This window comes from Empidonax traillii, unplaced genomic scaffold (genome assembly GCF_003031625.1).
Source record: "Empidonax traillii isolate 1590-97213 ecotype Southwest subspecies unplaced genomic scaffold, ASM303162v1 scaffold24:size2376012, whole genome shotgun sequence".
Lineage (NCBI taxonomy): Eukaryota > Metazoa > Chordata > Aves > Passeriformes > Tyrannidae > Empidonax > Empidonax traillii.
This window is the reverse complement of record NW_020955217.1, coordinates 430915-443836: the sequence shown is the minus strand read 5'-3', so window position 1 is coordinate 443836 and position 12922 is coordinate 430915. Positions and strand designations below refer to the sequence as shown.

The 12922-nt window shown below is 40.9% G+C and overlaps 1 protein-coding gene across 3 annotated transcripts in view; it reads right to left on the bottom strand.

Annotated features, from left to right (window-relative positions):
- Positions 1–10563, bottom strand: part of PHACTR2 (phosphatase and actin regulator 2) — a 129017-nt gene extending 118454 nt beyond the window's left edge. For all 3 annotated transcript variants that reach the window (XM_027904474.1, XM_027904499.1, XM_027904509.1), the window contains exon 1: positions 10418–10563. In XM_027904474.1, coding sequence (XP_027760275.1) covers positions 10418–10562 — 145 coding nt within the window. In that variant the 5' untranslated portion in view covers position 10563. The remainder of the gene's footprint in view (positions 1–10417) is intronic.
- Positions 10564–12922: the final 2359 nt, after the last annotated feature.

The window sequence follows — 12922 nt, the reverse complement described above, 5'->3', positions numbered from 1 at the left end:
CACTATTCCTCTTGGGAACAGTGAAAGTGATAGTAATAGTGAAATAGACTATTCCCCAATCCAGTAAATCCCACTCCCAAGAAACCTCTTTCACACATGTTTGGAGCATTTTTCCAATCTTGGCCTAGAATGAATGGAACAAATATCTTTTTCCCCACAGAGTTTACATAATAATGCAAGAAACTTGGAAAAGCTGTGTGCTCCGCTGAGTTACTTCCACTCACCAGGATTTTATGTGATAACAACTTCTGTGTTGTCTGAAGTACACAATTTCTAATTTTAATACATTACAATATCTTTACCAAAGTGCAAAGCCATGCAAAACAGACAATATTATTACAAACTTCATAGAAGACATAAGAAAAGAAGCATACAAGCATAGAAAATCTTTAAACTGCTGACACCAAGGCAAAGTCTGATGGGTCTTTCTCTGCCTGAATTCAGCAGACTGGTTACAGATATCTTGCTAGCCCTCATTTTGTTGGTGATGTTTTCTTTCTCTGTTTAAAAGACTGGCAACTGAGTTATTTTAGACATTATAAAAAAGAAGTGCTTTTGTTGTTCATTTTACGTAACCCAGCTTGAATTCAAAGTGATTTCAAAGTAGTGCCTAAGTTGCTGTTGGGCAATTACCTTTGAGGCAGTGTGCCACCCATCCTCACCCAAGGATAGGTGAACCTGTGAAGCTTCCTGGCACTGCCTCCACAGCAGGCACTGAGTGGAAGGCTTTCTTTTTCCCCGTGGAAACTGCAAGGGGAGGAACTTTCTTGCAGGGCCTGGTGATCATCAGGAGAGCTATTTGACACAGAGCCAAAAAAGGGGCAGGCAGCACATCTGAAGCTCTCCCCGAAGTCTTTCACCCTTGTAGCTGAAAGTAAGTTATTCGCTCTGCTGTTTCCCTCCCGCTCTGGCAGGTCCTGCAGTGCTAGGGTGTAGCTTTCAGAGGCTGTTTCAGATAGACCACTAAATGCACAAGCATGTACAATGCCCTCATTTAGCACGTGAGTGGTGCAAAAGCTCTGTACCACAGAACAGGTCTTGGCTTGTGAGCCACAATCACCTACAAAATTGCATATATATTCACCATTTACCAAAGGAAGATCCCATTAGACAAATCCGAAGATGACTTTCTAAATATGAGAAAGCTCTAAAAATTACTTGCATTGATTCTTTGGAAATCCTTCCCCAAAATTATTTTTGCTATTTGTAGATCAAAAGCCATTGTTTATCTCAACTTCCAAAGAATAAGGCAAAATTCATAGCAGATGTGTCTCCAAATACTTTAATGGCTGGGTGGCAGTCTATTTTTTTTGAATTTGCTATTCACTAAAATGAACATGTTGTGAAATATGCCATTCAGTTTTGTTTGCAGGAAGGCATAACAGGAAGACACCACTATTTTTTTTTAAATGTTAAGGGCTCAAATGGCTGGAAGAAAGATGCCATGCTGCTGAGGAGGTGTAACTCCCTGTTCTTGGCTCATTTCTAAGGACACAGAGTCAAGAGTGTACTCAGAGAAACCCAGGCAGAGGTGCCTATAAGCCTAATTAATAAAGGCAGCATTGCCACGATTCATCCTTGGGGCTAGTGCAGTTCATATCATGACTTGGGATGTCTGCTGATCCCTGATGAATTACACTGGCTCTGTCTGTGTAAGTAAAACAACTTATTTCAAATCCAGCCATTCTGAGATAGCACAAACTGCTTTAAATCAGAATAAAATTCAGAAATATGTCTTGCAGAAGCCGCCTTTTTGTGCTACGCTTTGGTAGCACTCATCTTTTTTTCAGATAAAAAGGTCACAGTTTCATTGGTGGTTTAAACACTAACATTTACTGGAAGCCCTGACACAAGGCAACAGAGGAATTAAATTAAAAAGTGGCAAGCAGATGACTGCTAATTATCCTTTCACTCATAAAGTTTAAATATAGCTGCTTGGGTTTGAACACAAAGAAGGCCTGCAATTAGGACACACTCAACTGCAAATATACGACAATCCCCTCTTTACTGTGCTTGTAGATGACACAAAACAATACCTCAATACTAATTCTACTTGGTGCCTACAGTTTTCTTCAGTACTGTGTATATTAGTCACAGATATATCTTAAAAGCTGTGATTCTCCCCCCAGAAATGGGAAAAGCAAATACACATGCTCTGAAGGGAAAACTTTGCTCAACATGCTCTTTGTGGTCTGGTTCTATGATATACTGAACATCCTTATTCTTTCAAGAAGCTATTTTAACCTTTGATTTAGCCATTAGAAAGGAAAATGGCAGTGGTTCCACTTGCCTTGTATAGGTGGACAGGGTCCCCTAGGATAATAACATTTCTGTGGCAAGGAAATTCTGACACTGCTGCCTTTATTTCTGTTCCTGCTCCCCAAACTAGAAGGAAAAACCTCCTATACCAAATTTCTGTACGATGAAAAATTATAAAAATATCAGATTAATTTTTTGACGTGATAATTTATCATTTTAAAATTTTGTCAGATATTTGTCCTGCAAATGTAAAAATGTGCCTAAAATCAGGACTGTTTCTACCAAAAAAAAAAAATTATATTCACAAAACTTTTATTTTATGGGGAAAAAATTGTATTCTGAGAAACTGAAGATAACTTGATAACTTTAAATACAGTAATGATTGTGCAGAGTTCATCTGTTTCCTAATCCTTGCCACTGTGTCAAGTTTTTTCTCAGCAAGGCTCTGAAGCATTTCTCCTTCATTCCTAATATTCAGCAACTCTTTCTTTTAGAATTTTTAGGAGATATTTTACCCTTTTGCAATTAATTCATAAAATTGAAATAATCTCTGCTCAGATGTACAAATTCTGACCTTTATCTCCCTGTGACAGTCAGAAAATAATGTTTTATTTACTTGATGTTATTAAATGCAGGTAATTGCATTATTAGTTTATAAACTTAATGTTACTAATTAGAGGTTCCTGATCCCTACACATCTCACTGCATCAGACTTGAACGGGCAGGATGAAAGCTGACATACACCCAACCAGACCTACACAGAGAATTACCAAAAGTCTAGGCTATCAACACAATATAAATTACATTTACTGGAAGCTATGGAGAATACAGAAAAGAAGCTAGTAGGGAAGAAGGGAGTGAAAGACTGGGAAGAAGGTGAAAGGAAGAAAGAGATAGATGAGTGCCTCTTATTTCCAATATAGTTTGAATAGGAACAACTTGGATTGTTCCAATGCCAAAACTGAGCTACCAACTGATGTATCCAGCTACTGGAAATAGTGTGTGGTACTGTGCAACTGGGCAAATTCCCCAAACAGTAGCCAACACAGTTTGTGTGTGAGACTGAAATCATGTCTGAAGTTGAAAGGAATCAAAAGCAGCTCCTTTCAACAGGAAGCCACTCTCTCTAAAAAAGTTTTTCTTCTGGATACTGCAAATCACGCAAATGTTAAAAAAAATCAGATATAGCTATAAAATACATATTTAATTTAAAATAATTAATAAATGCTACATTTTCTGAAAAGAAATAAAGACATTTGGTAAAAATGTTAACATTATTTCAAAAAGAAACCATTTACACACAGTATTTTAGCATGTGAAGTGTTGCCACGTTGCCCATCTCTGGTAAAATACTTATTCTTCCATATTTCCTTCCCAGCCCCATACTGTTTGGTCTCATGTTTCTTTCAATACGTCCAAGTGGTTTTAACAACAGCATGAGAAAGGGGAAGGGCAATGCAGAATGTCCCATGAGAGGAATGAGAGAGGGTAGAAAAGTATCTCGCCACCAAAGAGTGCAGTGGTTCAAGCTGCTCTTTAGCTCCTCTGCTCTACAAAGCACTCCCTCCACCTGAGAGCACAGCCAACTTGCAAAGCACAGTGGCTTTAAAGCTTCAGGCTGTATCAAAGCAGTGCCAGCACCTCTGAGCCCTTTATAGTAACTACTTGATACTGACAAAATTTACTAATATGTCACTGCTTCAGCCTTTCGTAATTCAAAAACTGTAACAACATCAGAGGCACTTGGAGAATTTATACACAACATCTTAAAAGTCCAATTCTGCATCAAAACTGCATGATGGGGAACAAGTTTTCTCAGCTCACCACCAAGGGAAGTGTTGACTGCCTACAAACTGTGCCTGTATTTCAGGAAGATCACAGTGCTTTTCACATGAATGAAGAGCAAGAGCAACCCTTGTTGTGGTAGGATTTAAAAATGACAGTCTCAAAAATAAAGTGAGAAGCAGTTGAACCCGGAACACTGAAGTCAAGATTTTCTATTTTCTTCTAGATATTTTTCCTTTTGTGCCAATTAACTTGTACTTGAGACAAACTAATTTTACCTGCAACGTGACAGGTAAAATGCTAGGAAAAAAGAAAGGAAAAGCAAAGTTTATCACTGAAGAAATGTTTGCCTTATGATTAAGCGTATTCTATAAGAACTACTAAAAATTCAGAAACAAGACTAATTACTGGTGTTAACTGAAAACTGAAATCCTACAGGATTGCTGGCACCGAAAAGATTCTGACTTCAAAAAGCAAAAATAAATAAAAATTTAAATTCTTCACCAACCTTTAAAAAAATCTGCCAACCGTCCCCAGTCTTTTGACCTTAAATTGTGTCTGCTTTTTCAGGAAATAGTGGCAAAAAGAGAAGAGCATAGGGAATGGGGTAAGGAAGAAAGATAAATTATTTATGCTAATGATGGATTTGACTAATGATATATTTAGGTTTTAAAACCAAAACAAATGGGTTTTTTTATAACAAGTTGGTTACATTCAGTAAGGAGCAAAATTTTTCTTCAGCTACTCTTTAGATCAATTCTTCAGCCTTCATACTTGACATGTGGTCTGATATAAAATGGTTACTTACTAGAAGTCACACAGCAGCAGGAAGTGCTAAATGCCAAAGGGCCTTGAGAAACTAAAACACACAGAGAAGCAAAAAACTGAACAGATCCCCCCATTCAGCTACTGATTAGCTGCTGCAAAACACACATTAAAGCCTATGCTGCAAATGTTTGCAGTTCAATTTCTACTTAGCCAACCATGAAGATTACCATCACATTTAGAAATTAATTTTTTTCAAGCCTGAGCCCAAGTCTGAATATATGACTGTAAAGTTTTTGTCTCAGAAACTGGGTCATGTGTAAATGACATACAGAATACATGGTTTGTACTTGTAAACCATAGTGTTCCCAGGGTTTCCCCTTTCACACTTACTCAGGATAGTAATCTAATAACAAGAACCTACGCCAGTTATTCTGCAAAAGCTGGTGTGGAATAATAAATTTTAGTCCAATATAAAACAAGCAGTTTCTTATTTAGCATGCATTATGGTATAAACTCATATTAGAAATGGCTGACTATGTTCTGACACACACTTCTTCACTGCATGCACATCTGTCTTATAAACTAACCTGGTTTTCAGGCAGAGTTAAACTTTGTCAATGTGTGCAGTACAAAATGTTCTAAGATTCCTGGATTTTTCCTCAACATCAGTCTGAAGTTACATATAAGGTTGACCAGGATGGAATTTAACATTATGGGATGATGGTCTAAGGAGATTATTACAAAAAAGGAAATGCTTTCATTCTACAAGCATATGTCAAATTTCATATGGTTATGCTTGCTGCCTCTTCCTGATACTTCGGATTTGCAAATTGATGGAAAGATAATAAAGTGGACTCAGAGACAGGATACACAGTCTCTTGGAAATTATACAGTCACACTGAGTCCAGTTTCTACATCGCCCAAAATTATTACTTGTTTTAATTTCTACTATAGTTTTCAACCTCAAACTATCTGCCTTAGTCTTCTTGCAAAATTCTGTACTTCAATTTATATTGTAAACAACTCTTGCTTGATACCATGGAGAATGATGGTTTCCCATAACTCCCATTTTTCATACAATGTACCAAAATCAGTTGCTTCAGTAATGGTGTTCTCTCACAGCATCAATCTTCTCCCTCATCAACCCCATCTCAGAACTGAGAAACACTATCTTTCTAACTGCCCTCAAGAAGCACATCTGATGTCTTCTTCACAAATGCTGAATTCAACTCCCTTGGTAGACCTTGGTAGGACTTGGTGAATATGGAAATTGGAATCTGTAGCCATTTGGGGAAATATGAGTACAAGTACAGTGGGAAATACAGGCAAAGGTTAACAACTACCTACCTACCCATGCAAAATTTACTTTTTTCCATGGATTCCATGCCCCCAGATAATCAGGCCAATGTCTAGATTACGAGTATTTTGGATTTCACCACTTCTAGATTGTCAAATACCCTCAGCTGTCAAAAAATGTTTCCTTTTCATCAACCAGAAAGTTTGTCCATTAAGAAGAGAATCTGACATTTGTTAAGTTTGCAAAGTGGAGCACTCTAATAATGAAAAGCTAAAATAAGTCCAAATATCATCAATTTTCTTCCCATCTAATATCAGCCACTTTGACTCTCTGATCACTACATGAAAGCTTCCCCAGTTCTTCACTTAACTGGGGGATTTTAAGCCATCTTTTTGCTCACCCTATTCTGGAGTCAGCAGCAGATGGCATTGTAGCTGTTACTCATTATCATTTTGAATAAATTAACCCACAAAAATTACCCAAATAATCCTGGCATGTACAAGTTTTGAGGAAGGACTGTCATTTGCACTCAGGCTTTCACTCTCTTCTGCAACCCAACATCCAGGGTATAGCCTGAAGTATTGATGAATTGCTTTCTGAATTCTCAGGTAAGTTTTTTTTTTGTCTGACATCAGAACTGCTCACAAAAAAAAACACTAAAGGAATGGAAACGTGAGGAGCTCACCTCTCTATCTGAAAGGTGCATTTCTTACTAACGGAACAAATTATCTGAAACTTCTCCTTCTTGCTAAAGAGCAAGACCTCAAGAGGAACTGCAACAATACGACAGTGTCAATCCCAGAGTAGAGATGGGTGGTTTTTTGACTTCTGGTCTGAGCAGTAAAGTTCCCTTTTCACCAAGATGTACCTCACCACAGACCTCACTGCCTTCGGAACAAAATGCAAGGCTGTACAGCAAAACCCACAACACTAAAAAGAGTGTGAACTGAAAACTGTCTAGGCGGACATGAAGATAAAGAACGGGCACCGCAGCAGCTGAGGTTGATGCCTGAGGGCTGTCACAAAGAGAACCGCCGTCTCCGCTTCGCAACTGGAGCACAGAGGCGGCTGATATGAAACAGCACACCTCCTCCACCCTGCACCCCAGGACTCACCACTCATGCTGAGAGTTACCTTCAGCCCCATAACCACCTAATCTAGAGTTTGGAATAGCTCTGGGAAAGCATCTTAGCAGGGTCTTTGTTTCAGTTGCAGTTCAGTCCCCATCTATGCTGGGAAAATCAAGAAACTTGACTAGCTTGATCCACCTTTAAGGTGGGTTTAAATCTAGTCACTAAACATGGAAGGCTCCTTAAAGATGTGTAATTCAAGCAGCTTTTTTCAAGTGGTTCTGGTGTTGCTCTGAAATTTAGGAGAGTAAGTTTTTCTTCACCAATCTCCTTTAGATGCTCTGGCAAACCAGCCAGTTGTCAGGTGGGGTGTACCACGATGTTGAAGTGATGCACGGGCTATGCCTGCCACAACAAACCAGAGGTACGCCAGCTCTGAACTTTGCTGACATTACACTTCTTAGGGTCTAAATCAAAATTCTAGATCATGCCACTTTTACTCATGATGAGGATCACCTTATTCCTCCTTAGGAGTTACGAGAAATAAAAAAAGAGTTGGAAGGTAAAGCTCTGACAAAATAATGGGTGAGGTGAGAGCCTAGAGAGAGAAATTAAGTAATCTTCTACCATCAACACTGAAGAAGAGACCAGCTTTAAGAGTAAAATCATGAAAATATATTGTCCTAACATACTGGACGGCAGCTAATGAAGTGAGATGCTGTAAAATGATACCAGGAAGTTGCTTCTGTCAGTGTGTAAGAATAGCAGAAGGACTGATGGTAAGAAAGCACAGACACCATAAAGATGGGGACCACGCGACCAGCCTCACTGCACTACAGAGATACATATAGGACTGAACTAGGATAACAAACAGATAAATTTTGTGAGCCACTGCCAAAGTTGCTTTTAAAAATCTATTATTTTTCTATTAGCTAGAAAGGTGTCTAAAAATATTGCCTCTTCACAGATACTGCATTGAGAATGGTGAATCGGGAGGTGGTAAAATAAATGACAGTGTGAACCATCTATTGGGTACCAACCCATCACTCATGGAGTGAGAGGAAACAACATCTTCTCAGCAGAACTGGTCAGGATCTGGAAAATGAAGACAAATATGCAACAGAAACTGCAACTTGTGACTTCAACAGTTGCAAGTGATTCAGCCCAGGAACAGGCGGCAAGCAAACATTTTGCAGGTTATTTAAAATGCAAATTGTTCTTCTATAAATGCAGCGGCTGGAGCACAGGTAACATCTGATGTAAATGAGAGAACTACTTTAATCAAATGGTATGGTTAGAGAAAAGATAGAAGCAAAAGTACTGACTCTGTTTCTCTAAGTGCTTCACATTTCTGTCCCCATTACAGTTGTTCTCTAGGTTAGTGAAGGAATGAAAAAGCAGGTTATTTTAATGGCACCTCAGTATAAAACCAATTCTCTAACCACCACATTAAAAATTAAACAGCTTTGCATCTTTAATGCATACTTTCCTTTTTAAAGAGGGAATCAACACTTGTGTGGCAGTATATAAGTGTTTTTTCTGCAGCCATTGAGCAGCTGGAAAAAGATACAGGAAGCAGCAATGGAGAAAATATAGAATGAAAGAAAATATGTCAAAAAATAAAAACCAGAGAAAGTAGCATTTGTCACTTACTGGCAGGAAGTGACAAATCCTCAAAAACCGAGAAGGGCAACAGGGAGGCCTAAATGTTGTGTGTAAGAAACTACAAATAACAACACATCTTTGAAAACACCATCATTTTATCTCAATTGGATTTGCCAGTTTCTCATAATGAACCCAGCTCACTGTTAGCAGAATTTGTAGTTAAGCCAACAAAGAACATAGTCTAACATTGATATGGTCTCAATCCTGTCAACCTGTGTGACAATCCCTCTCTGTCAATCCCTCTGGATTCAGGAGTGTGCAGATAAAGTTACAGGGCGTTGTTCATGCAACATTATTCCAGGTAGTGCTGAAATACACCTTATACCCAAAAGCAGCTCTTTCTGATTTGGACAAACCACTGGAATCTCCTCCCTCCTCCCTGTCCCAAATGTCTTTCACTGCCGTAACTTTTTAAGTAGACACAGAAAAAGGTAGAGCAAAAAATGATACAGCAACTGGCTCATAGAGTTGTTTTTGCTTGCAGCCTCTGGCCCCGCAAGTTAAATCTACTTGCTCCTATGTGACTAAGCAAGTTTTCATTCCCTCTCTCCTCATCAGGCAGGCACAGCCTGTACACTTGAGCCTCCCCAAGCACATGGTCCGCTTCATCTTGAGACTCCCTGAGGAGCAAACATAAGAGGACATTGTGGTCCATTTTAGACTCAAACACGCAGTGCACTGCCTTACTTGTGCTGCAGGAGAAGAGGTCCCTCAGTGCATTCTGGAGCTTCCCTGATGGTGGTGTAATTCTGTGCAGTAGTGTGAGTGCATCCAACACATCTACATCACCAGGGATGTATATGCCTACAACCTTGTTCTAGTCAATACAGCAGGGCTGATTTGCAACCAGGTAAGCACACATTTTCAAAATGAACTCAGCCCTATGGAGACCAGAATTTCACTTTCCTTACTGCCTTACCTCAGGAAACAGACTGAGTAAAGCACAGCCCAGGCACTTTGGCCACTTTCAAATATCTGCACTGTAAACTAGGGCCCTCACTTCCTACAGCAAAGCTGCTCTGAATCCTGCAGGAAGCCTACTCTGTCCTGAAAGTCCAGCTTCCACACCCAAATCATCCCGTGTGCACTTCCAGTAGTTACCTCCTGAAGGACGACAGTGGGATACTGACTTACACTTTTTTTTTGCCTCACCTACTAATGAATATCAAGAAACAGATGAAAGTGCATGGGGTAAAATCCTAACACGCAGTTGAAGTGTAATGTGTGAAGCGGCAGGACGAGAAGTTTTGATGACCCGGCTATACACCCTGAAGCTTTCCGAGGACTTTTCTGCCCTTGCAGTCAAAGTAGCTTTGTCAAACGGGTGGGTATCCATGGTGTTAACAGGAGTCATTTAGGTGTGACAACACGGGTATAATAACCCAGGAACTTTTCGAACACCATCTCAAGGAGTAGATTAAGCACCACGTAAACCAGAGATGCACACTTTGGCCACCAAGTCCTGGGTCTGGGAGAGCTGGGCAGGGTGTGGAGGAGGATGTTTTTTCCTAAATTCTTCAGTTCAGCTCGGCTCGGAGGTCTCTCCCTCCCTCCCTCCCTCCCTCCCTCTTACCTGAGCCGCCCACGACGGACCGCAGCAGACAGGTTCTCCGGGAGGAGGAGAAGGAGGAGATGTCGCTTTGGGAGCGGCCGCGGGGACCGGGTAAGGACCAGACAGGCAGCAGTGCTGCCCCGTTGCTCCCCGGCCTCTCAGCCATCGCCGACGGGGAGCCGAGAGCAGCAGGGAGGAGAGAAGAGGAGGGAGAGAGGCGGCGAGGGAGGGGACAGGGAAAGTTTGTAGACGAAGAGCCGCCTCCCTCCTCCGACCGCCCCGCCGGGACGCCGTCGACCTTCTGGGTCTGTGGGAACATAAAATTTGTGTTTGCACGGGAGCAAAGCAAAGTGGAGGGGTAGGTGCGCGGATGCACTCATCCCCCGGGGTGTCTTCATGCTCCTCGCTCCCGTCATTTCCAACTCTCGGGGGAAAAAAAAAAAAAAAAAAGAAAAAAAATTAAAAGAGCCAAGCAAACCACAGTACTTCTGTTTTGTGTAACAGGGTGCCCTCCCTCTCCTCCCCCTCAGCAAAACCAGGAGGTTACACAAGGCATCGCACCCTTCCAGAAGAGCAGGGAGGGCAATGAGTCAAATATCTCCCCCCCACCCCCCATCTTTCTTAAAGATTGGGTTGCACGCAAGAGACTTTACTCAGCTCTTGGAGGAAGGTACTCTCCTGCCTTTCAGATCAGTCACACAGACTTAGGCAGAAGCAAAATCAAGTTCCGTACTTTCATTTTCCGGTGTTTTACAGAAACACTTTTACAACATGATGCATCTTTAAAAGGATATTTATACTGGTTTTTACAGGCAAATCATATTATATTCTACCTTGAATAAAATCATTGCTGCCCCGAAGCCACAATGGCAAACACAGACAGGACTGCACCCTATATTTTTAATGCATCCAGTGCTGCATTATCCAGCTATCTAACATGAAAGTTGCATTCAGTATGTATTAAAACAACTATCACAACTACCAACTACCAATCCCCAGGTCTGAATAAAAACCTATCAACTTGTCCATGTGAAATTCAGTTTCTAGTTTCTGCTTCCACCCAAGCAAGCAAGCGCCTTCCTCTCAACGCTGAGTCTCACACAGCTCCCCAGGCACAGTGGTTTTGCGGTCTTCCCAGCAGTCACACTATGCAGGCACCCTTCCCATTGCCCAAGCAATCGATCCAGTACATGAGTCTCATATGTCAGCCATTAGTCGGGTCAAAAGGTCTCTTCTGCTCAGCATCTCCCAGGGAATTGCCTTCATTATTCCCTCTCCTTCCCTCTGCTGACAGACCAGCTTGCTCCTTCCTTAGCCACAGAACTTTCCCTGCGGGACTGTGCTGTGAGAGGGAGACGCAGGGACTTCTCCTGGCAGAGCACAGCAGTGAGCTCCCTGCTTACAGATGCTCCCATGGGGGCCCAGAGGCTCCAGCGTCACACAGGCAGGCACACTGTACCCAGGCTTAGAGAGCTTTTTGCAGCTGCTGACACCAGTCTTGTGTTATTCACTAAATCTTACAATGTGCTATTTTTATTATTTACCCTTTGCAGCTTGCATCATTGCAGATGTGACTGTACACTGAGGACTTTCCCCCACTGGAGATTTCAGTAGCTGGGAATGTGTGGGCTAATGACATTTTCTGAACCTTAATCAGAAGTGTTCTCATGGCTGCTATTTACTGTTGGCAGGTCAGTGAGCTTTGGGACAGACACCTGAGCTTTTTTAAAATATTTTTTCCTTCCAGACATTTTGAGCCACAGAGCAGTTGTAACTTTGTCATGCTGTTCAGAATGTATGCTTGAAAAATACATTAAGGGGATGCTCAGTGTCTGCAATCCTTTGCTGTGATCAAAAAGGAGAACATGAAGAAACTGAAGGATAAACTAGGAAAGATACCATAGCAAGAGGTCAAGGCATCTAAAGATTCTTTTCGAGAGGCAAAGGGACATCTAAAGGGGTGAAGGTAAAAGAAGACATAAAGTCGGTCAACACTGAATGTAAAAGAGATACGAAGAGGCTCCTATTATAATATCAAAGTGCTTTTGTAAATCAGAGAAATGTGAACAGTCAGTCAGGAAGAATACTACCACGGAAGTCAAAATGGTTTTTGCCTGCCTGTAACTTAATACATTCATCAAGGTATATGAATAAAAATATTACAAAATCATGTACATTCTATTTTCATCGCCCTTTAAATATTTTTTTAAGTAGATATAACAACTGTGGTTAATAGCTCTGTTTCCATAGAACAGCAGTAAAGTATATATCCCTCCCAGTTGGAGAGAGATTAAGTTAGTTGCCTGGTCATTCATTTTCAACTGCTCTGATGACATTGCCAAAGAAATTTCCACTCGTATTTACTGATTAAACCAAATTATTTTACAAAGGCTGTCCCATGATGTCTGGCGGCTGAAGCAAAAATACAGAATTCGGGCATTAGGAAAGACTGGATAAACACCAGCCCTGGCAACAAATTGGCTGGAAGATGCATCTTTTAAAGCACGTGCCTGCCACCCGTGATCC